Raw genomic sequence first — 26,657 nt, 5'->3', positions numbered from 1 at the left:
TTCATAAACCTCAATCTATATCCCATCAATAAACATGAGTTCAAATCAGATTTATTATGATTCTTGCCGGTTGCTTAAGGCGATTCTTAATGTCTGTAGCAAGAAGTCTCAATCTCGTATTCTGCAAAGAAAATACGGTCCGGTCGGCCGCCTGGTGAGCCGTCCTTACCAAAAACAACGGGCTTTCCTTTAGAACCCATCCCTTCCCTATTTCTCGCAACTCAAGAGGCAATAACTCGTATACTTACTAATTTATTCAGTTTTCTCTTGGTTATATTCAAATAAAAGCTGTTCCATTAGCTGTTTTAATTTAATCACATAATTTAATGAGTGCGTTCGTGAGGTCAATGTTTCTTGGATGGCTATTACAGTCTCGGCCGCGCGCACAGAATGCTTGGCCTATCTGTGCAAGGTCGATGGTACTAATAAACATTGCTACGATCGCATACAGAATCTGAAGCTGTGCTATAGAACTCGGATTTAAAATCCGACGTCTTAGACCGCTCGGCCATTGGCTCTTCCTTCCCAATTAGGCTTCTCTCCTGCATGTAGATATATCGTCTTTGTAAAGTCTGTTTGGCATGCGTACGACACCATATATTGACTGTGGCGTTGATCCAAACAATTTCATTTCCCTTTCTTCCACTTTCTGCTGCAAATATTGTAAGCCAAGAAATATTGTAAGATTATGATTTGGGTCCGTCTCAGCCTATAAATCTGAAAGACAGGAGAGAGTTTCTCAAAACCGCAAATCGCTTAGGCTTAGCTGAAACTGAGTAAACAAACCATGCTTCTAACCAAGGAGAACATGCCAGAGACATGTCAGTGAGCCACTAAGACCAAATAAGATTACTATGATTTAGAAACTTTGCAGTTATACTCAATAATTAACTGAACTCAGTGTTAGTGTCTGAGCGTTAGTGGTATGACCGACTTCGGTGATTGCACATGTAACTGTATAGGATTTGGCTGAGCGTTAGTAAACATTTTAACATTGGTCTCATGAGTAACCATGATGGAGAAAATCTGTAAACAAATTGAGTACAATCGTATAAAATACAATCGTAAACTTTAACATAACCTATAAACTTAAAATTATTATACAATCTCAGTGAAACCTGTTACGCGACATGTGGAAGATTAATATGTTTAAAATAAAATAAATTAATATAAAGTGTTTTCATTTCTTTAATACAAGACTCAAAAGTTAATTAGATATTCCACAATACTATTTTTAACAAACTAAAACACAATACAAATACTGGATTGGTAAAATAATGACACATACAAAGTAATAACAAAAACATACTTTATTGGCTTATTTAAAATGCAATAAAATGACACAAAATAATAAACATATTTATTGTAATCCAAACATACAAAAATTGAAACTATATTGCTAACGTTTTAAGATAATCTTGTTTATAATTCTTTACCTAAAAAGTAACAATTACGTAATGTTTTATTGTCTTCTTACTAAAATCTTAATTTTAAAACGTACTTTATATTGTTTTTATATTTTGATCTAGGTAACAAAAACATCTATTAATACAAATTGTCATTTAATATTAATTACATACTACCCTTGTAATCAACATCAATACGAACTTATATTATTACATTCAATATCAAAAATATATAATGCAGAGCTTCTTTTATATTCTACTAATGACATACTCGTTACATACTTAGTTTTTGGATACGAATTTTGAACCGAAGCCAGTTTGAAATTCTTTATAATTATCTACTTGTATATTCTTATCTGCATACTCAAAGTTACGCGCTTAACTTAAGGATTTATTCTGTTACTGTCAATCAAAGTAGCTTGGTACATTGAGGATTGTAACTATATACCAAGGAATACTCAGGATATTCAGGAATACCAAGGATGTGAACAGTTTTCTCACAGTTCTTGACAAGCTATAGATTGCTTGATTAAGACGAGAGTTGAACTTTCAAAGAAAATTTAAAAATTCAACGACAATTAACGAATATTGGAATGTTAGGAACAAATCCCCACCTTTCTATAATTAATCTCAACTCTCACCCCTACCCCATACCAATGCTGTGAATTTGTTCTGAGCCAAAAAGGTGGATATTCATTTACTATAAAATCCTAACGTTCGATTTACTACTCATGTTAAACATAATATATTGCCTATAATTCTAGACAGCATGTAATTTGTACATAGAGAAGTCATAAGAGGAATTTACGTATACTTTTTAAAACATTGAAAATTTTAAATCTAATTAAGGTTTGCTTATATTTACATTTTTCCTTTCACCATTAAGCAACGTGCTTGATTTTTAAATTTAAAATAATTAGATGCAGTGTGAAAATTTTGAAGTTACTATGAACACTGTTATTTTCATAGTTTCAATTTTGTTAAGTATAATCACTTAGTAAAATTGTTCATACAAGAACTGGCATAAACATTGGTTAATATTTCAAACACTTCTATTTCTTTAAACATCGACTGAGTATTAAGTGATTTCAATGAAGTTTTTCTATTTTTTGAAAACTGTAACACTTTCACTGCCGACAACGTCTTTTGACGCCGCCAACTTTTACAGTAGTAATAAAAGTGCATTTAAACGTATTTTAACTTCGGCATTGATAGTAATTCGCTATTTCCATGTTTTTATTTCTTACTGTATGGATTTTGATGTATGAATGTTGGCAGTCGTCTGGAATATCGGGAAAATGGTTTACTTACGAACTCGTCGTCGCGTCGTGTCGGCCGTTTGTTGTCGTTTTTCTAATTTGTCGTCTGCATTGTTATTGTTTTGCTTGCTATTACTTTAGTTTAAACCGTTTGTTTTGTGATTAAATACAACAGATCTTGACAGTATAGAAGTGACAATCAAGTACCAGAAGATTTACTCAGATTTTCAAGTGACAGTGAAAGTGATGATTTATTCCAAGATTACACAGATAATGATCCTGATTTTACTACTGGACTTCTTGGAGATGCAATTGAGATTGTAGACATTGTTTTTTTAGCCAAATAACAAATATAAGCAAATTAGTAAAAAAAACTTTTATCGTTTTATCTAAGATTGATAACTAAGAAACAATCAGGAAAGACTACAAGAATTGACACTTACTATCAGTGTAGCGAGTTCAGAATTGCCATGTGCAAAAACAATGTTTCAAGACTTTCCACACTAAAAAAATATTTAAATATAAATGGATTTCAATTTAAATATGTGTAGCTATAGTGACAGTAATGACAATAAATGCTGAATATAGCAAATAATAATGAGAAATACATTTATGTTTTAGACTAGTACATGCTGATATTTTTTGTTAACTTTTTATTTTGTTTTTTTTACATTGAATTTTAAAACAAGAGTTTAGGTTTTAAAATATTTATGCATGAGCATTTGCATAGAAAGAGAAAGAACTCTCTTTCAAAAAATGTAAGCCCCATGGTTTTCTTATAATTAGTTAAAAAAATTTATTTAGCCTATCATTTTAAAAATCATTAAAATGGGCGGCAATGAAAGTTGTCAAAATTAGGAGGCGGCAGTTAAAGTGATTTATGACAGAATCATTCTTAACTACATTAGTCATAGTAACGAACTGTAATCAGTACAGCAACCGAGTATCACAGTGCAGTGTAGCATCTGGACTTCTGTTGAATCCACCGGTTCCTGCGATGCACCTTGGTGTGTTTGGCGAGATGGTCGGATCTCGCAAACCGCTTTTCGCACATGACGCAGGCGTAGGGCTTGACTCCGGAATGGGAACGGCGGTGGCGGGCCAACTCATCGGACCGGGAGAACCGCCACCCGCAACCGGGCCAGGTGCAGGGGAACGGTTTCTCTCCGGTGTGTCGGCGCAGGTGCGCCTTCAGGTGGGAGGACTTGGCGTACAGCTTGCCGCAACCAGCGTACGGACATGTGAACCCCTGTGGCAGTAATAAAACCAGCATTAGGAGGACCTAATAATATTGTACACGAATAAGAGCTCATGTTACTCACTGGAACCTGCTTCCTTCAAAAGCTATAAAGTGATTTCTTCCATTTTACTTTTGTCCTTAACGGATATAGAAATTTTATCTTCTAATAAACGGACTTTGGATTCGTACCGATGACACATTTGCCTGGCTATTGGCCAATACACGGATGGGGACTGGACTAATTACTAACTCCTGAGGAACTCCACTGGTAATTTCTTTGGTTTTCAGAAATCAGTTAGTTGGAACTCCTGGATATCCGAATAAAGTATCTTAACCGCGTAAGCAATGAATTAGAAGGCCTATCTGCAAACAGGCAAGAGAAGATCCAATCGTGTGAAACTGCTATTATTCCTAAGTGCATACATTTTGCTAAATTTGTAACTTTAAATAGAGCTACTGAAAATTTCGGCGTATCCCGGATCCACGTTAATAGCTTTGATAGACAATCTAGCTGGGTTCAATTCAGAGTAAGTTGGCTGGAATTGGTTATAAAGTCAGAGGGTAACGCGCTGCAAGACAAAGAGTCGAATTAGATAGTGGAAGGGAGGTTTTAGATTTGGAATTAAAAGGTGGAATAATACTCGCGCAAAACTGAAATAAACAAGATGATGTCGATGAAGAATAAGATTATATAGTGCTGTGGGCGAACCACAGTTAGTAACGAAAAAATATAAATTGATAGTATTAAGGGCAAACCACAGTTAGGATCGGAAAATAATAGGAGTCGGTAGTACTGAGGGCGAACCACAGTTAGAGTCGGAAAATAATAGGAGTCGGTAGTACTGAGGGTGAACCACAGTTAGGATCAGAAAATAATAGGAGTTGGTAGTACAGAGGGCGAACCACAGTTAGGATCGGAAAATAATAGGAGTCGGTAATACCGAGGACGAACCACAGTTAGGATCGGAAAATAATAGGAGTCGGTAGTACCGAGGGCGAACCACAGTAAGATCGGAAAATAATAAATAGGAGTCGGTAGTACTGAGGGCGAACCACAGTTAGGATCGGAAAATAATAGGAGTCGGTAGTACCGAGGGCGAACCACAGTAAGATCGGAAAATAATAAATAGGAGTCGGTAGTACTGAGGGCGAACCACAGTAAGATCGGATAATAATAAATAGGAGTCGGTAGTACTGAGGGCGAACCACAGTTAGGATCGGAAAATAATAGGAGTCGGTAGTACCGAGGGCGAACCACAGTAAGATCGGAAAATAATAAATAGGAGTCGGTAGTACTGAGGGCGAACCACAGTAAGATCGGAAAATAATAAATAGGAGTCGGTAGTACTGAGGGCGAACCACAGTTAGGATCGGAAAATAATAGGAGTCGGTAGTACCGAGGGCGAACCACAGTAAGATCGGAAAATAATAAATAGGAGTCGGTAGTACTGAGGGCGAACCACAGTTAGGATCGGAAAATAATAGGAGTCGGTAGTACCGAGGGCGAACCACAGTAAGATCGGAAAATAATAAATAGGAGTCGGTAGTACTGAGGGCGAACCACAGTTAGGATCGGAAAATAATAGGAGTCGGTAGTACCGAGGGCGAACCACAGTAAGATCGGAAAATAATAAATAGGAGTCGGTAGTACTGAGGGCGAACCACAGTTAGGATCGGAAAATAATAGGAGTCGGTAGTACCGAGGGCGAACCACAGTAAGATCGGAAAATAATCTGTAGTACTGTGAGCTAAGCATAGTTAGGATCGGAAAAAAGAATAAAATTCATTACTGTGGTGGGCGAATCACTGTGAGGATATATAAATTGCGATATAGGATATTATTTTCCAGTTTCATAATAATTAAAATCACAATATTTACCCAAGTAAAACACTGCAATAATTCAAAGAGGCTATTAGCCCATACTATAAGCGAATTACTATTTGTGTTTATCTACAGAGAATAAAATCGGCGTTAACTGGCCATAAATAAAAACAGTAGCAAACCTGGGGATTCAAAATATTGTCAATACTTTCCTTAGATAGATGTCTAGATCAACGACACAATTTATATTACTGAGGTAACTATGTTCTTTAAAGACTTTAAAATAAGATATTTATTACCAAGACGTATTTAACAAAAATATATGAAAACAATATCACATTTTTATAAACAAAACGTGAATAAAATTCAATTTCTTCTGTAATATTAAAATTAAATCTTAAATTAAATTGAGGAAAAAACAAAAATAAAATAATCTGTGTAATACATTATTTACTTTAAACAAAATACACGGTACTCTTATCTGTCAGTTAACACAATGTAACTATTCGATAATATAATTTTCTTAACAAATAATAATTGTCAAAGTTTATTTTAATTTTTACAAAAAAATACAAAAATGAGTATTAAATACTATGTTTTAATAATTCTGATGAAAAATGAAATCATCTAGAAAAATAGCATATTACAATTGGCTGAGCGTTAGCGAAGGGGCTGCTAGAACTTAATCTTTGTCTGTCTGCCTGTATGTTTGTCTTTTCATACGATATCTTGAAAATTTAGACTTTAATTTTGCACGAGACTTCATTTCAACGTAAACAAGTATGAGATCTATAGTAGTGCATGTCCAACAATAAGCGTTGTTGTAGCCTATTACTCAAGAGGCTGACACAATTTTTCTTTTGTCTGCCAGGGAGATGGATGTAAAAATATCTATTCAGTATGATTGTCTACCTGTCTCTGTCGGCAGGATAGTTCAAGATTGAAATAAGCTATACATTTTGCAAGCAACCTCAGCAAAGCTTGTTGGCGACACGTCTTATCTTGTTATAATAAGATAAACGTTTCACCTTATCATCTGAGACTGTGTTGAAGTCAGAGGCTATCTGTAGACTGTCAAACTGGCACAAGTCAACCCCTAGAACCACCATGGGCATAGGAGGAGGATACTGCAGCTGTTCTGCACTCTCTCTCAGGAAACTGGAAAACAGAGAAAGAAAGTGAAATTTGTATTACTACTTAAAAACATAGCATAATTCGGCTAAAGTTTATGACATAGAGTGTTCCACACTCTGAGACAGCAACTCCTCCAGTTCTGCAGTCAGTTTACAACAAATTATTAAAATGAAAATAGCTTGTACTACATAAACTTAATACTGACCTGTGGCAAGTGTCTGTGCAGAGCGGTGTGATCTCAGGAAGATCAGGGTACACGGAGGAGTCCAGCTCTGTCATGGTCTGTTCCGCACTCTGAGATAGCAACTCCTCCAGTTCTCCAGTGAGTTTACAGTAAATTATAAAAATGAAAATAGCTTGTACTACATAAACTTAATACTGACCTGTGGCAAGTGTCTGTGCAGAGCGGTGTGATCTCAGGAAGATCAGGGTACACGGAGGAGTCCAGCTCTGTCATGGTCTGTTCCGCACTCTGAGATGGCAACTCCTCCAGTTCTCCAGTGAGTTTACAGTAAATTATAAAAATGAAAATAGCTTGTACTACATAAACTCAATACTGACCTGTGGCAAGTGTCTGTGCAGAGAGGTGTGATCTCAGGAAGGTCAGGGGATACGGAGGAGTCCAGCTCTGTCATGGTCTGTTCCACACTCTGAGACAGCAATTCCTCCAGTTCTGAATCCAGCTCGCAGCAGGATGGCAGTGTTGGGAACGGACTGTACTGGGTGAACTCAGCATTTAGTAACAGATCATCTGTCAACTGATCATTTATACGTTATATTACATGTGTACTTTGTAGCTAATTATTGAAAAAGCAAGACTAATACTACTTGAAGCGGGGCTGAACTAAGTACCCTCTGAGGAGCCTCCTTAGCGATGTCAATATATTCCTTAATTAATGTTTCATTTTTATTCTTTTCAGCAAACATTCTTACATAATCGCAAATACGTTTGGTATGTGTTATAATTAATATTTCAAACATTATTGTATGTATCCAGGTTCACTTTCATATTTGTTTACATTTTGAAGAGAAATTATCCATATATCCTTTTATTTTTTAAATGTATCGGTAGAATGAACAACGCATAAGTTTGTAACTCTATATGGTAAACAAATTCATAGAACGTATGATGACGAATCAACATACGTTACAAAAAATTCCAGGATACATAAGTTCACCACAAAATCGCAGAGAAATATACGAGTGTACGAATGAAAGGGACTTCGTAAGTAAGTGGTGAACTCGATCATCCAGCTGTGATAAACATTTGCCTTTCGAAAATAGTGGATGGTTCCATCAACAATATTTATTTGGCTAGTTTTTTTCTAAATATTGTGAGCTCAACATATTTCACAGTTTATATGTTCTGCAATATCCAACGTTGAATTGTAAATCTTTATACGAGATCTCGTATCTAACAGCTGTATTTCTTATTAAAACCCAGAATATTTTCAACAGATTTTATAAATATAGTAAATTAAAAGATTAGTTTTATAACACTTGATCTGTGTATTTTTATATTAAAAACCAGAATATTTTAAACTTGTGTTTAATATATTAAACTTTAGTATATCTATTAATACAAATTAAAAGATCAGTTTAATAAAACTTAATGTATGTATTTATATTAAAAGCCAGAATATTTGTAACAGATGCTATATGTCTATTAATATGAATTATCAAAAGATGAGCTAACACTTGGTTTATGTATTGTTATATTAAATACCAGAATATTTTAACGGATGTTATACATCTGTAAATATAAATTAAAAGATTAGATTTATAAAAATTTATTTTTATGTTTTTATATTTAATACCAGAGTATTTTAACAGATGTTATACATCTATTAATGCCAATAAAAATATTAGATTTATACCAATTGATTTATGTATTTTTATATTAAATAACAACATATTTTTAACGGATGTTATACATCTAGTAATATCAGATAAAATACTAGTTTGATAACGTTTCATTTATGTATTTTTGTATTAAATACTAGAATATTTTCAACGGATTTTATACTTTTATTGTCATAAAGAAGTACCTATATTAAATCAAGAATTAGTAGTTAATTTATTAACTTAACATTTGCTATGTCAAAAGGCCGGTCCTATTTCATACAACCTATGTAAGTCCTCGTTTGAAGCGATGATACTGTTATAGATTTAACGCAATGAATCTATAACAGTATAACAGTATCGCAATGTGATAGATTTAACCCAAGTTGTAAAAATAAAAAAAATAAGTTTGATGGTCTACGTATTCGTTTTATGAACCGCGTAGTAGGCTCAACGAAGATGTTAGTAGAATGAACGATTAAAATCGCAATTAGCAGTTTTATAAACGATTCTTCACTAACAAATCTCAGTATTGTTGAACATTGTTTTCATCCCGGAGGTTCTCTGCCCACTAAGTTCCAAAAACTTTCAATATCCTTCTCGGTTAAGACGTAAGCCATACATTATCCACGCCAAATTCGGATAAGATCCATCCCACAAAAAAGTACATTCCAGGTACGTGAGTCAATACTTCCATATTAGGACTTTGCCACCTCTTGCCATATTTGATTAAAATTCCGATTTGATCTTGGTTTCGGCCAGTAAAAATCACTATGTCAAGTTCGGTTAAGATCCCTCAATAGAGAAGCTCCTTATATAATAATCACTGTCCAATGCCGACTAGATCTCGGCCTATGGCCACGGGCGGAAAGGCTCCGCATGGGGTGTCACTTATCTTTATGGAATTGGAATACCATTGTCTACCGCGTAAAGAGGTTGTCTCAGCACTCTCTTCATACCATATTTTAATTGGCATTGAAAATTCGATGGCCTCGTAGCTCAAGTGTAACACTATTAAACTGGAAATTGCGAAACGTGGAACCGGATACCTACCGAAAACCAGATTTTTCATCAACTAAATTTTGATAGTTTATTTTCAATGATTAAATCCGAGATTTTCCAAAGGTGTCTTCTATATAATAGGATGTTTGTATATATGACATTGATAGACTCAGAAACTATTTGACCGAGTGACCGATCATTATGAAATTTGTATGTATATTTATTTTCTCACGGGGAAGGTTTATATGCTATGCCCATTGATGGCCTAACTCGCCACCAGGCGGCACTGCAAAAGAAATTTTTCAAAGCGCCTGCACATTATAAACTGCAAATACGAGACAGTTATGTATATTAAATAGCCAAACACTATTTGAAGGCGCTAAGTTATGATGTATATTTGTCTTTAAACTAAATGTCTGGTTGAACTTAAAGCTTGAGTGTTGGACCACTTTATAATAAAGTACATGTACGCGTAGCATGCGTCTTTTTATAATTTTTTGTGGTTCGCAAGAGACCTCAGTCTACCAAACATTTAATGTTAATTTTAAACTCAAAAACCTCATAAAACAAAAAATATACACACAACCGTATTACACTAAGCTAATAAATATAGAGGAAATGTTTGTAGGTTATTTTAAGAGGGCCACACAAAAAACAAGGCCTCAAAATGTATAAATCCGTTATTGTTACTATGAGTGGTAAAGTTGGATTTTTGGACTCGTTGGTTGAATAGCAAACCTAAGTTCCGTATCCATGAGTGAAACGGCAAAGTCGGACAGAAATGTAGGCTTTGTAGTAATTTGTTGCTCCACGTTCCTGTTAGGCTTATGTATATTCAGACAATTACAACATCGTTCTTTATTTCAGCAATAAAACTTTATGTAGTCGTATATTAAGACAAAACTCATGAATAAGTCTATTTTACAGATTAAACAAAAATTGTATGCCTTCCCCTTCTAAAAGGCAACATTATCCGGGAAGAAATCATAGTTCTATTATTGTACAATTCTTACTTTAGCAAAAACTTGGTACAGTATCGTTAAAACATGACTTAAACACAGTAAAGGTAACCAGTTAACATAAAGTGGAATCGGCACCGAAGCAATAAGGGTGGAAAGAAATATATCTGGTTTGACACTACTTGAGAAAGCAATGCATAATGTATTCCTGGTATATTCTTCCGTAATGGCCTCACAATCCCGATTTCTTCTTCCTTACGATTCAGTTTGTTCGCCAATCTGTATTTATGAATGTAAATTCAGTGTATAAAATAGAACTGATTCAGTAGCGGACTAAAACTAATTTGCAACTAAAATATGTTAATCCTTCTTTACAAACCTTCCAAGAATGACTTAGCTGGATAATTTAATTCTATTCCTTACTAAAATATGCGGTGTTTATTAAGCGCCTCTCAGATAATTTTAATTTTTTCATTGTCTTACTTCAGAGATTCATTTTGAAACTGTAACTTTTCTTCATTGAAAGTTAATATTTGAATTCACTGCGTTTATATATTAAGCAGTGAAGCTGTAAAGCTTCTGTGATAGCGTCAGCTATAAACATGTTTTATGTCGTCATGTTGACAATACCCTTGATAATAAGTGGAGATAAGATAATAATAATAATAATAATATTCTTTATTGCGTGAAACAATTACAATATTGCATGGCATGCGTCAACATAACTATATAAAGTAAATAAGTACATCAGATAAATGATGTTGGTCAAGGTAAATACATACAAGAATTATATTACATTGCATGTATCAGAACCGGGGATTTCGTGGTTATTGTTAATTTCAAAAATTTTCATCCCAGCGGCCCATCATGAACTCATCAGTTGCGTAAAATACAGTATCCTTTATTGGCGCTCTAAAATACAGATATACCTTTAGAGCGTCAGATTTTTAAATCACTTTCTGTAAATAATTTGGAAGTGTTACAAATATATCTATGTGTGAAATTGAAAAACATTGAATACCTACTGACAAAAAATGGTTTAATACAATGTTTTATAAAGTCAGCATATGCATAATACACAGGAATTAGTTAAATTTAGTTTCAAATTTGATACTTTTTACTAGTCTCTGCACTGAGTGGAAGATGAGATGGAGTTAAACTCAACATAAAAAACATATAAAAAGTAAAAGAAGAAAAAAATGTCGTATAAAATTTGGTTTTTTAACATTGAATACTTTATTTTTATGAACGAATGATTAACGGAATAAATACTTGTTTTACTACTCTTGCAACCCTCTTCAGTCAGTAAGTATACTGATACAGTTTTTCACATTTAGCAGAAATTAACATCCTAATTAGACATACAAACAATTAAATTGCCTACGACATAACTTGAACCATTTCTGAGTTATAACTTTTTTATATAAAAAATACAAGCAGACACACAACGCTAAACGAAGTGAAGTATACAATAATTAAGGACCATTTTTTGTTTATTTTTACTTATAGACCATATCCCAAATATTTTCCCAGATTTTAAAGACCTTGTATAATAAAATTAAATAAATCTTTACGTATAAATATTTAAAAAATTACTTCTTTACAATCTTTTAAATATTTTGACCAACACTCGTTTTCTACAAGGATATAAAATGTTATAATCATACAAACAAAAGATGATTTTTTATTTGTTTACCTACATTATAATCTAATATTTTTTATCTTTTTTTAAAACAACAATTAATCGAAATATTAAAGAATTGTAAAGAAGCCTTTGTTCATTTATTTTTCCATATAATACATTATACTGTATAAGCTTACCTATCTATATATTAATTAAACGTATTATATCTAAAAGGTACTATATCTCAAAAATTATTATCTCTAAAAGAAGTAAATTTAAAGAAACCAAATTTGACAAAGAGGTTTAAATCAATGAAAGGAAAATGTTTTTAAATATTATTTTTAATATTAAAAAATGGCGCGTCTGGTAAAAAGTTTAAGGTTAAATAACAAAAAACAGCATAGTTAATAAACATTTACTTTGTAGAAACTATTTTAAGATTTTTATTATAATTCCATCTATACTTTCTCGATGAAATCCGTCAACGCATAAGCGAGCACGACCCCTTTAAAGATACGCTTGCACAAGCCGGGAGCAACAAACAGCTGATACATCTCAACTGTGACATGTTTGGCGCTCTTGAACAGGCACCATTTTGTTAATATTAAAGAAAATAATACAATAATTTTCTTAATTTTCTTTTTATTTAAACTATTTGCCAAACTTGGTTTGTTTAGCTAACTAGTTTTAGAAATAATTTTAATAAAAATACAAAATGGCGTCTAGCGGCTAAACGAGACATTTCTCGACCTATGTTTATATCAATTTTGTTGTTTGAAATGATAAGTAGGCTACTACCGCTCACACAAGTTTATGACACCCTTTTGTGAATAGATAAGGATATTATAACATTTCAACAATTTAATGTTATAATCAGGATTAGGGCAGCTAATATTAAACATTGTGACTCACAAGTAGTGCTGTCACATGATATTGCTATATAGCTTTTAAAAAATCATATTATCTCATTTATTTCTAAAACCACTTTTCTTAAACTTGGTATCATTGAATTTGTAATTAAATTGTCAAAATAAAGTGCAATAACAGTGACTTTTTTGTTATATGTAGTTTTTAAGATATTGACTATTTTAAGAATCCGCCATTTTGAAAATAAAACTTGTAAAAATTATTATATTTACTATAATTATGCCCTTAGGTTACAAAGCTAGTAGTAAATTTTAATGTATTATAATAAGCTGTTCAAAAATAAAAAATTAAATAGTGAAAATTACAAAATGGAGGCTGTTTGGGTAGTTATTGACTTTTAAAATTTTGTAATGTGATATTTTTTTGGTCCAGGAATAATACCTAGAAAGACTGGTAGGGAGTTCTGGGACACCCTGTTTGTATCTACATATCACTGAAAGTGTATATTTGTGTGTGTGTGTGTGTGTGTGTGTGTGTGTGTGTGTGTGTGTGTGTGTGTGTGTGTGTGTGTGTGTGTGTGTGTGTGTTTCATTTTATGTTGAAATCAATATTTTATTATCAATACAAACCAAAACTCTGATAAGAAATATCGTTGGAACTAATCCACAGATTATTATTCTGGAAGGATAATAAAGGGTAATCTATCACTGTTGCAAATTGCGGCTCAGTTTTTTGTCAAGACTTTCTTGTGATCTCGGTAACATTAAGCAGCTGTAGCTGTTTTAATAAACACAAATTACTGAGCGACGATCTGGGGGATGGGGGAGTTTTATAAGGTCATTACCGTACGCCATGATACAGACCCGAGACTGCTCTCTGCTCCACTTACATTATTCATCGGTTTCCCGACCGTCACAACAGATTTACTTCCGTTTCCCTGACACCTTTATCAGAAACATACCACCTTCCATTTCCTTTATTGCTGTATTCCTATCTAAATTGGTTTTCCCACCAATGTCGCCTACAATTGCAAAATCAATTTCTGTTTATTTTCTTACTCAAGTTTGTTGTAAACATCCTATATTCCTGAAACGCCTGGTGTAAAATGTACTACCGTGTGTAAATATGTTTGACATAATTTACTTGTGGTATAACTTACATTATTTTATTGTATTAATCTATGACTTACTTTAGTATAATTTACATAGTTATACATTGAGTGTTTCGCTAGAGGTTGGCAAGACTTCAGGAAACGGCAGTAGACAGTAAACAAGGTGGAACATTTCGGTAAACATGTCCTATTTCGCTTCATTTAGTGTATGTATATCCATGTCATTTTTATGTTATAATCACATTTCAAAACCTGTAAATGCGTACAACTCCAAACGGGGCGATCATGTTGAGCTAATCAAACTGGCATTAACAAAATATTGAATTAAATAATATTTCAATATTATATCACTTAAAATAACGCCATTTAAATGTTTTCCAAATTAAATATCTTTGTTATTCGTACCAACCATTTGCTCCAATAATGATTTCTTCTAAATTTGAGGACAAATTCAACTGTGTCATATTGGTTAGGAAAGGAAAGTGCTATTGCTATTTTAGTTATTTCGTGCACATAAAATATCAATTCTTTCGTCAATACAGTTGCTCTATTTAAACTAAAAACAGTTTTTAATAAGGTTGGATATCAATAACTATAAAAAAAGCACTTGGATACTGTATTTGGTACTGTGGCTGTTTGCAAGTACAGTACCGTTACTACTAATAACAATAAATACCTAACAACTAAAATGCCCTTAAACTTTAATTTTCAACCAATTTTAACAAACAGGATACCGTTAAAATGATTATTACATTTACAACAAACCGTTACGGTATTCTTTTAAAATTCTTTAAGAATAACGTTTTTCGAGATAATTAATTTTACGACTTCTAAATGATGCCATTTTGAAACAGACTAATACGATTATTTGTTTAATTATCATTTGATCAACCTTACAAGAGTTCTAGTTTTCGATTTATTAATATTAACCTTGTTTGAATTGTGAATTCTAAAATAAAAATGTATATCGATAAATTTATATTGAATGAATTTAAATAAAATTAGTGAAATGAACAATGTTTTTATTAAAGAGGCAGAGTTAGGGCTATCAAGCCCTCTCTACCACTCAACCTTAATGCGTGTATTAATAAACAAAATTAAGACGACAATACAAAGACCAACAATACGACATGACTGGTGGTTTTAAGTTTTCTTTAAAGTACCTACTTAAATTAATCAAAACCCATATTTTACAGCCAACTCTGATATTACGACATTAGTACTGAGTCTGGTTGAGGTACTCACCATGGTGGAAGTCGCTAGAGTGTGTAGGAGCCCGGTGTCTGCCCGTGCCATGCCATCGCTGCTCCCTAGGGACCCTTCAGTGTCCAGTGTCGGCAATGTGGAACCCTTTCTGGGCACAGGCTGTACTAATCACTGCCCTGATGTTAACCAACCTTGCCCACCCTGGGGACCCGGCCGACGGCTCACTTTACTGAATGTCTGATAAGTCTTCCACAGTCCATGTAATCAGGCTGTTTATTTATGACAACTTGCGGTATTACAGTAGATGGATGTTATAGAAATTGCACATTGCAATCACTCTCATCACAGAATTTCCGAGAGAAGTTTACATTTTCACTGGTCATGGCCCCCAAAGCGCATGTTTCTGAACACGATATAACCACAGTAATTTTTAATTGTTCGAAACTAAATTAAGTCCAGACATAGCGATTACACATCCCTTGGATCAGGTTTGACGCCAGACTCAGCCAATTACCATAGACCAAATTTTACACTATGATATAATAATTGTTAACCAACTGTAAGCACTTTTTAAACTCTACATCTCATAAGGTTTCAAGATAGCAACTGCTCAAAATGAGGAACAGGAATAGTTATGGCTTAGTTATTGCACGTCGTAGAGCTAACCCGAGGGTCATTTGTATATGAACACAACCTGGGTTTTCTTGAATTCGATAGAAAATATTCTTCTAAGAATGAAATCAATCGTCAGTCACTCTAATTTTTGTGGAGGTGGAAATTAAATGGTATCAAAAGGGATCAAACTATGTTTTTTTTTCTCACATTGCATTTTGATACATTTCAAACCACCCGCTAGGCACGTAAATATACAGACTCTTAAAATTATGACTTTCGGTCTCTTTATCTAGTTATTTTACGTTGATATAACTATTATCTATGTGCCAGACAATCGGTTTAAAGTGTCTCAAGCTAGGAAAAATATAACTTGAGAAGAAAGTCATCGTTCCATATTTTTAACCTTTTCGATACCTTCTCATTTCGGCCTCCACCAAAACGAACGTATTTGACTATAAGTTGCTTTCTTAGGAAACATTTCTAAATCGATTTCAGGAAAAACTAGATTTTGTCCTTATAAAGTGACAATTGTTTTCCCTAATCCTAGACTATAAGCGTGCATTGGCAGTTTTATATTTCGAAACAATAACAGCTGAACATGAAATTTACCTGTCTTTTGAATGAGCCGGATATTATTGTTTGGAAATTAAAAATAGCATACATCCTGAAAATAAACAAAAGACCTAACAATTATTTTTTATCCGTTCTCCGAGTCTTTGCCTTTTAAAAGATACCTTATAAGAAACATTATAAAATAAAAAATACTAAATATATGTACTTATATAACAACTTAAAAATCAATTACGAGTAATTAAAATGGAGTCTAACCACGGAGGTTTTATTTACTATAACGCATATTATAGTTATTTAAAAGTACTTTTTCCAATACCAATTAAATATAATGATAATTAGTCAAGCTGCATATCATTATTAGAAAGGAACAAGAATTTGTGTTGATCTATATTATATTTAATTGACTGACAAAAATAGCACCACTGCTATGCATTACATGAACTAGGATGGTTACAGAGACAAGGAACACTGTTTTTAAAATAGGGTTGATAGGGATCTTAGGATAAACAGAATTTTGAGGGCACTGTTGTTATGTGACCGTCCATCTGCCTGTCCATTTGTGCAATAACTCTTTATAAAACGGTTCTAAACATTTGAAACTTGGTATTCCTCTCTAAACTTTTTTAGGGACAAACCAAGTTGGTCAAAGTCGCCCAAAATAAACCCCGATACTGGCACCGGTGGTAGGTCCTGCAAGGAAACTGTTAGGTTATGTACAGTTAATGTGCAAAGTTTTAGGAGTAAGACAACTGAGCTTGAAGTGCTTTGTGATAGCAATGAACTTGATATCCTGTGTGTAGTTGAACATTGGATGACCAGGGATGAACTGTTATATTATTCCAGTCTTTCTAATTTGGACTTGTCTGCCTACTTCTGTCGCCAACCCCTAGGGGTGGTGCAGCAGTATATGTTAGAAATTCTCTTAAATGTTCACCACTGGACCTTGAACGCTACAGTGTAGTGCAGCAAGCCGAATTTGCAGGTACTATTGTAAATGCAGTTTCGTTTGTGACTTTAGCCATGTATTGTTCACCCCTTGGACAGGTTGCAAGATTTCTTTACCTACTTGAGTTGTGTCTTGGATTTTTTGTCACACTGGGCCTCTCAGTAGTTATTGGGTGTGACCACAACATTAATTTATGTGTTAACTCGGATGATGCTCAAGGCCTTTTAAATCTGTTACGTAGTATTAATTTGTATAGTAGTGTTTCCGAGCCTACACGAGGTGCTGCCTCCCTGGACACATTTTTAACTAATATTGATAAGTGGAACTATGATGTATTGATAAGTGAATCACAGATCGCTGATCATAAACATATTTTTTCACCCTCAAGCATTGGAAGCCACAGGTCATAGACTTAGCAAGCGGTCCGGTGATTAAGACTGTAACCATTAGATCTTTCAGTGATAAAAATTTTCCAGTGGTTTGTGGAATCTGTAGCAGTCCAGGTGTGTTCCTGGCATGAACTTGCTCTATGCTTTCCTGCAGAACCTGAATTTACTAGATTTTTGCTTAGCTTTAAGAAGACATTTGATATTTGTTTCTCCGTGAAGCTGAAAAAACGTAGTCCTATTGGAGGCAAAAATGGACAAAGGCATTTTGCACGATCTGCAAACTGATACACGCCGGATTTAGCTGACCTACGTAATCTCATTGGTATAGTGTGTGATATGTCTCAGAAAACGCCCAATCTGAAACCTTGGGTGCAACATCTGAGGAGGGAATACCGTGCTTAGGTTATGGAGGCCAAACAGGCTGCCGTGGGAAACTTTATTGCACAGTCTCAAAATCTATGCAAGACAGCCTGGGACTATATCAATAGGAGTAAGCACCGAGTGTCTGCCCCTGACACCAATTTTGCCACAGCAGAAGTGTTCAATGCTTATTTCCTTGACTCTGCCAAGGATCTTGTTAACTCGAGTAATTTGTCTCTGTTAACTCTTCCTAGTGGGAATGGGGATTCATATGTAACTTCGGTTGCCGTGGTACCTTTTAATTTTGCGTGGAAGCTACTTACCGTGGAAGAAGTAGTAAAAGTAGTGCATGGTTTTAAGAGTTCCTAGAGTAAAGACATCTATGACATGTCTGTGGATGTGTTAAGAAGGGTTATTTATAGTATAGCTCCTGCTTTAACAGACTTAATAAACTTGTGTATGTCCGAAGGGGTTTTCCCTGAGGTTTTGAAGGCATCGAGGACCGTCCCCGTCTACAAGAAGGGTCCACAAAACGAGGTATCGAGGTTCAGACCTATATCTCTAATACCTATATTTTTTGCCAAGGTCATCGAATCTGTAATTCTGGAGCAGTTCTGGAACCTTTTTGAGTCACACCACCTCTTGGTACCAGAACAGTTTTGCTTCAGAAGGCATAGATCTACTGTCAAAGCGATGGACACTTCTTCAGGCCATTCTTAATTCTTTTAAATCAAAAATTTCTACTGCTGTACTGCTATGCGACCTTTCACGTGCCTTCGATTGCGTGTCGCACAAGATCCTCTTGAAGAAGCTGGAAAGGTGCGGCGTACGGGGTTGCGCCCTGAAAATCTTTAAATCTTACTTACATCAAAGTAAAATAATCTGTAAGCTGGGATGGTACAACCTCAAACCCCTTGTTTGTTGAGCATGGAGTGCCTCAGGGCTCAATTCTGGGACCATTTCTGTTTATCATTTTTATTAATGATATTTATTACAATTAGCGGGTAATATTCTGTTGTATGCCGATGACTCAACCCTGTTTGTAACTCATAAGAACTGTACAACCGCAGAAACACTTTTTTAAAGAACCTTTTTACAAATGCTTCATATATTGGTTCAATCATAAAAGTTTGTGCCTAAACCAGGACAAGACTCAGGCGATTACTTTTAGCTTATGCAAAAATGGTGTTAATGTGGAAGGAGTGAAGTTGCTTGGCTTTAATCTTGATTCGAAGCTTGTCTGGAATAAGCAAGTTGATGCCTTGTATAGTAAGCTAAGTAGGTTAATGTTTTTGCTTCGAAAGCTTAAGGCAGAAATGCCCTTTGAGTTTCTTAAGTTAGCTTACTTTGCCTTTTTCCACTCCCACATTGTTTATGGTAACAGGTTTGAGGTTTGGGGACACTTTGCCAGTGTAATTAGAGTTCTTCGGTTACGGAAAAACCCCTTAGGGTACTAAGTGGGGCACAGTTGCTTGAACTCTGTAGACCACTGTTTTTTCAACACCAGCTTATGACAGTGTACAATGTATGTATATATATATATATATATATATATATATATATATATATATATATATATTGGTATATACCGGGTGAGTTTTTTAAAGTGATCCAATAGCTAACTTTTTAATTACACGACTTAGCACCACACTTTAAATTTGGGTCAACTTTAAAGTCTTTTATGAAACACCCTGTATTTTATGTTGTTTTTAGATTCTACTCTAAAAAGTAAGACATTTTTGCTATTGAGAGTTTTTCAATATCTCTAATATATATATATATAATATATATAATTATAAAATATATATATATATATATATATATAATTAAACATAAAGAACATTACTACATCACTAATGCAGGTGTACATATGTATGAAACCAGGAAATGCCTTGATGTCCATGTAAATAGATTTAGGTTACACAAGGTTTCAAATTGCTTCCCTATTATAGGCACTAAAATATTCAACTCCATACCCCTTACCGTTAGACAGCTCCTGGTACAGAAATTTGGTCCTGTACTAATGTACTGGTTGTCAAACACCCCTTTCTACAGCCTAACTGAATATTTTGAATCTGACCATTCCCTTCTGCTTGGCTATTTAAATTAATTTGTTTTAAATTTCTGCTTGTGTTTAATGTGGTTATCTGTATATTGCATGGCCCCAATACTCTTTCGATTGATATATGGACTTGAATTAATAAGCCCTGATTAAAATAGTGGTTTTTGGTTATATCATGACTGTTTTTCATTCTTAGATGTAGTCTTTCACAAAATGTATGCCTAGTTTTAGTTTTAATATTTACATTTATGCCTAGTAATATTTATATTTGTATTAGAGCAGTGCCTGTTATATATTAATTAATTAGTGCAGGGACATGAACTAATGCGTACTGTTTGTAACTATTAGTCAAATCTTCTTTCTTACATGTAGTCATTTTTTTAATGTTGGTTAGTGTTTTATTTTAATACCTGCATGAATACTTGGTTGTATTTATATTTTTAGTACATGACCTGATGGACATTTATTGGTGCATGCAGCTAAGTTTTGTAGTTGAATGTTGTTTTCACTAGACGTAGCCTATTACAATTTGTAGATTGGCTGAATAAATAATTTGAATCATTTGAATAAATCATTTGAATAATTTGAATATTACCCAAATCTCTATTGAGTTTGAGGCCAAAACGTTTAGACAGTCTGCCTATCTGTTTGTGTGACACTTTACAAAAGAGACTTAGACATGACAATTGGTATATTGGTTGCTCTTGATCTCAGGAAAACTGCATTGATTGAAGTCAACAGACCAAAGGGCAGTCCGTCTGTCTGTCTGTCCATGTTCGGCTGTCTACCTGTGCGATAACTCTTGATAGAAAGGCTCTAGAAACTTAAACCTAGTAGATACAGATTTGTCTTGGCTCAAGGAAAGAACGCTAATTGATTTTAAAGTCAAAGAGTTTAAGGGCAGTCCGTCTATCTGTCTGTCCGTTTGTGAAAACTCTTGATAGAAATAAGGTCCTCAAAGATGCTTGAAACTTGGTATATAAGTTCCTCCTCTTCCTAAAAGGAAGAACTATTAATTTTAGTATCAAATGATCAAAGAGCAGTCCGTATACCATGGCTCTTAAGCTTTAGGAGCATATTGCATACCTCGGAATTATGATATTAAGCCCTAACATCTTACAAGTCCACAAAAAACTGGAAATAGCTGATCATGTCTTCCTGAGACTACCAAGAGAACCTAACATGGTAGTCCAATAAAAACTCACTCCTCCCACTGCTTATACTACATGAATCTCAGAGTCTTGAAAATTCGGCAGCTCTCTTTGAGCTCATCAACAAGAGGTGTATTCCTTACACCAAAATCCCAAAATTTTCTCTAACTCCCTCTCTCACTTCCTTCCTACAGGGGTATAAGACTACTTATAGTCTTTCTACTACCAATCACCCCACCCAATCTTTCCTGACCAAAATTCAACTTTCATCTCACTCCAACAGCCAATTTACATCTCCTAACATTTCACAATGCTCCTTTTAGCCAAGACATTTCAATCTCCTCTCCCAACTGCATCAATGTTGACCCAGTTTAATAATGGTAGCTGACCCAACTGCCAAAAGATAGACGACTGCACAGTCACCACATCAGGCATTACCTGTACTTTCACCCTACCCCTCCACTAGGTACCCTGCCACAAATCAAACTAGCCAAATTTCAAGCCAATGAACAATTTATCATGGAGGCTAATAACAAATGCAAAACAGCCAGGTATCATAAACCGTGATTGTGGTTGCAAAAGTAAACCCCCTAAAGAAGTTCCTCTGTCACCAGATACACTAAATACATATTTTGTAAATATAGGTAGTAACAACGTAAATGTGAACAAAAGTGATGTAAATAATATTTTTTAATGAAATCAAACCTAATTTAAAGTTATGTAGATGTCTTTCCTTTCCATTGGACTCATGTATCAGCACATGAGACTTTGTTTTAGTTTTTTTTTTTTTTTTTTTAGTTTTTTTTTTTGTTCTCTTAGGGCAGAAAGCTTATAAATTGCACTTAGTCCTGTAAGGACCTTTGCGCTGCTTCCGGAGTTATAGGATATTCAGGATGGGTAAGGTTGGCACTACATCTCAAAGTCATCCCGGAAGAAGGGAGGCCAGCTGTGAACCAGCCTCTCCAGTCAAAGTAGGCAGGGGGTGGCACACCCTTGTTGAGGTTAACAAGAGCCTCTGAGGTAAGGGAACAAACCCCACCAACTCCAACAGCCATCCTCCACAGTAGACTAGACCTATCAAATTGTCCATGAACCCCAGAATCTCAACATTTGCGGTTAGTGATGTGCCGCTACTGGACATCCATAAGGTTGCCCAGATTGAAGTGGCACATCGGTTTTTGCTGTGCCCAGTGGTGGGTTCAACTGGTAGGTATAAACCAGCCAGAAGTGATCCCTGCTGGGTATTGTTTTACAAGTCTGAAGATAATTACAACGTACCCAACTGTGTAATTGAGTTTTTAATTTATGTACATACTTTAGGTCCCTCTGGCTTATTTAATAGAATATGTAATGAGGGTGTCTATACTAATTGTCAGAAAATCTCTGTAGTTGTACCTATCCATAAAAAGGGTGATGACATGTGCCCTAGTAATTATCGTCCCATAGCTTTAGTACCACTTATTTCTAAGATATTTGAAGGCCTTATTAAGTATCAACTTAGTAACCACTTTACTGTAAACAATTTGTTAACTCCTGTACAGTTTAGCTTTTTACCAGGCCTAGCTACAGTAAAAGTTGTTGAAGATGTTGACTATGTACTAAATGGGTTTGAAGATAAGGGACAGATTTGTGGAGTTTTAGACTTAAGCAAGGCTTTTGACATGGTTTCACATGTTATCTTGATTGAGAAATTAAGATTCTATGCTATCTGGGGCGCTGAACTAGACCTTGTCACCCTTACAGTTGTACAGAAACCCGGATGAAATGCAGTGTGTGAAATCAAAGGCATTTAAATGGCAAAGTGCCACTTTGCCACTTAAGTAGTCCTTTTTTGGGATGGTGTTCACCAGAAATAGTTTTAGATAAATCTTTTTTAATGAAAGAAATACAGGTAAGTCTTCAAAGATGATTCAAAGCATTCAACAATTATAAGAGATCACTGTCAACTGAATCTAATAGAAATATTAACCTTGTTACCAAAGAGTCTTGTAATAAAAAACACAATAACAAAGAGTTTCAATTAAAAAATTCTAAACTAACAATATTGCATCAGAACATTCAACACCTTCCTTCACGTCTAGATATACTTCAGTGCAATTTAGATGAAATTAAACCTGATGATATCATAGCACTTCTAGAACATAATATGTCAGATGCTGAATTAATTCATTTAAATATACCAAACTACTTTAAATCCTCTCATTTTGCAAGATGCTTAAGCACTGGGTTGTGGTGTTGTTATACTGGTGCACAGAAATTTTACTTCAAAAAGTGTCACTTTACCAGCAATCCAGTCATTATTAATTGAAAAAGAATTTGATTGTTGTGTTTCGAAGATTAGAATAGATAATTTATTATTCATTCACACTTGCTTGTGTTTACAGGAGGCTTAACATTATTATGAAGACTCCTTTTTGGTTAAGTTTAAATTATTATTGGAGATATTAAATAACAAGTATGAAAATGTAATTATAACTGGTGATATAAATATAAATGTTCTAAATGTAGATACTTCCATATATAAACAGTGTGTTAATAGTCTTAGAGCGTATAATATGATTTACACTATAGATTTTCCAACAAGAACTTCAAATAAGTCACAAACAGCAATAGATAAGTTCATAACAAATATAAAAAAGAGTAGCCTATTTACATATGGAATTATAACTCAATTGTCTGATCATGATGCACAGTTGCTCGAAATTTTTGGAATAACAAATCAAAAGAATCTTGTTTTAAGAAAATTATCTAGAAATTCACAGCTAATAATTATGTGTTTTTAAGACAATTGTCTCAGTTAAACTGGTATGAAGTTTTCCAGGCACCTGTAATTCATAAATATGATGTTTTTAGCACTTTGTTTTGTTACTACTTGGATGTAAACTTTCCTAAACTATTTACCTCTAAGCAATTAATGGAAAGTAATAAATGGGCATCTGAAGAGCTGAAATGTAAGAGAAAATAAATAGGTAAATTAGAACATGAATTCAGAATTACAAAAATAATAATATTAAATCAACCATTAAAAATATGAAAAAAAGAGTTGAACCAGTCAACTGCAAAAGAAGGGCTACTATGATAGTAACATTTCTAAAGCGCCTAATATAGTTAAAACTACTTGGAATTTAATTAATTAGGAAGTCAGTAAACAAAAGCTTTCATATCAAACATATGACTGGTAGTGGGTGGTAAAATATTGACAGACCCAACCTTGGTTGCTAATATTTTTAACAATTTTTTTGTTGAAGCAGTTGATAGCTTAATACTTCCGAGCATTTCCTCCACCAACCATGAAAGCAATATTGAATTTCAGCACTCAAACCAAATTTCAACTACTTTTAAATTTAATCCAGTAAATGAGGTGGATATAAAATGCATAATTTCATCATTTTAAAATAAATATTCATCAGGAATGTATGAAATTTCAATTATTGTTCTAAAGCAGTTTTGTCCATGAATATTAAAACCCTTAACACATTTGGTTAATTCTTCTTTGATATCAGGAATTTTTCCAGATAAGCTCATAATAGCTAAAGTAATCCCTATTTTTAAAAAGGGAGATCCAAATGATCCTGCCTGTTATAGGCCAGTGTCTCTCCTCCCAGTTTTATCAAAAATATATAGAAAAGTTGTTTATAACCAATTTTTAAATTATCTGGAATCCAACAATTTCTTAAACAGTCAACAACACGATTTTAATCTGGACAATCTACAATTACCGCAGGTAATTGAGCTTATTGATTCAATAATCAATTCAGTGGATAAGGGAGAACGCGTGATTAGAGTATTTCTGGACTTGACAAGAGCATTTGACAGTGTCACATTGTAAATTAAAATTTTGGGTGTTATGGGAAAGGAACTTGCGTGGTTTAGTTCTTACCTTCAAAATAGGATGCAATACGCTGAAATAGAATATGTTTCAAACAGTGCTCGGTATTGTTTTAAAAACAAATTCAATTCAAAACTAAGAACAGTAAAGCATGGAGGACAATATTCAATATTAGAAGGAAACAAGGATCAATATTAGGTCCACTTCTTTTTCTTTGTTACATAAATCAGTTGCCTGTAGTGGTGGGAGAAAGCTCTGCTGTCTGTTTATATGCTGATGACACAAATGTGGTTATCTCGGTTAGTGTCGAAAGTGTTGAGATGTCCTCTTTCATATGTCTCTCAATGATTAAAGACTTCTTGATAAGTAAAACCCTTTTATTAAACTCAAACAAATAAAATTGTATCTCTTTTTCCACAAAACAAGCTCTAAACCCAACATTTTCATTAAGGAAGAACAAATTGCTAAATGCTTTTAGCACAACATTTTTAGGATTGGTTATAGATAAAAACTTAAGTTGGAATGAACATGTGGACTATGTTTTCAATAAAATTTCCAGTGGTCTATGTGCACTGAGACAATTAGCTAAGGTTTGCAGTGTAGAATCTCTAAATCAGTCCATTATTCTCTCATAAATTCTAATATTGCTTACAGTATAGCGATTTATGGGGCCACCATATCACATAATTTAGACAAAATTCTAGTTAAACAAAAGCAAGTTATTAGAATTATAAAAAAATTAAAGAGAAGAGATTCAGTTAAGGGCAGTCCGACCTCCATAAGAACATAATGTTAACTTGGGGAACCTATATCTCTGTAATGGTTATAGATAGAGTCCTGATTTTTATTTTACTTATTAAATAGCTTATAATCTAGGTCTTATCATGAGGTTTTTAAATTTGAAAAAAAAATTAAAAAGTTATAAATTTTTTTATAATTTATTGTTTTTAACTAACTTTTTTATAAGTAAAAATGTTTACTGTGCCTCATTGACAAGAGATATTTATAAATTTCCCATGAGGGGAACTAGGCAATAGTAAGTAAGAATACTGTATAAAAATTTGACTGGGGTAGGCCTAGTAGTTTTTTGAGTTATAGGGCCCCAAAGTTAAAAAATAACAAGTTTCGGCAAATCAAGAAAAAGCAAGAAGGTAGCATATTTTGGACTCATACCTTGGTTTAATGATGGCCTGCACTGTAGGAAGGGTTGTCTGGATCCTCTGCTTCTTGATACAGATCCTCCAGCTTCCTTTGGCTAAA

At 34.0% G+C, this 26,657-nt stretch overlaps 1 protein-coding gene across 1 annotated transcript; it reads right to left on the bottom strand.

Moving 5' to 3' along the window:
* Positions 1–2,124: 2,124 nt before the first annotated feature.
* Positions 2,125–15,629, bottom strand: LOC124366578 (Krueppel-like factor 9). Its single transcript, XM_046823171.1, has 4 exons — positions 15,512–15,629; positions 7,423–7,619; positions 6,756–6,885; positions 2,125–3,914 (listed from the first exon to the last, which is right to left on the bottom strand). The coding sequence occupies exons 1-4, from the start codon at positions 15,560–15,562 to the stop codon at positions 3,612–3,614; spliced, it is 681 nt and encodes a 226-aa protein (XP_046679127.1). The 5' UTR covers positions 15,563–15,629; the 3' UTR covers positions 2,125–3,611.
* Positions 15,630–26,657: the final 11,028 nt, after the last annotated feature.

This window comes from Homalodisca vitripennis, chromosome 7 (assembly GCF_021130785.1).
Source record: "Homalodisca vitripennis isolate AUS2020 chromosome 7, UT_GWSS_2.1, whole genome shotgun sequence".
NCBI lineage: Eukaryota > Metazoa > Arthropoda > Insecta > Hemiptera > Cicadellidae > Homalodisca > Homalodisca vitripennis.
Note: the sequence above shows the minus strand (reverse complement) of the source record. Positions and strands in the feature narration are given on the sequence as shown.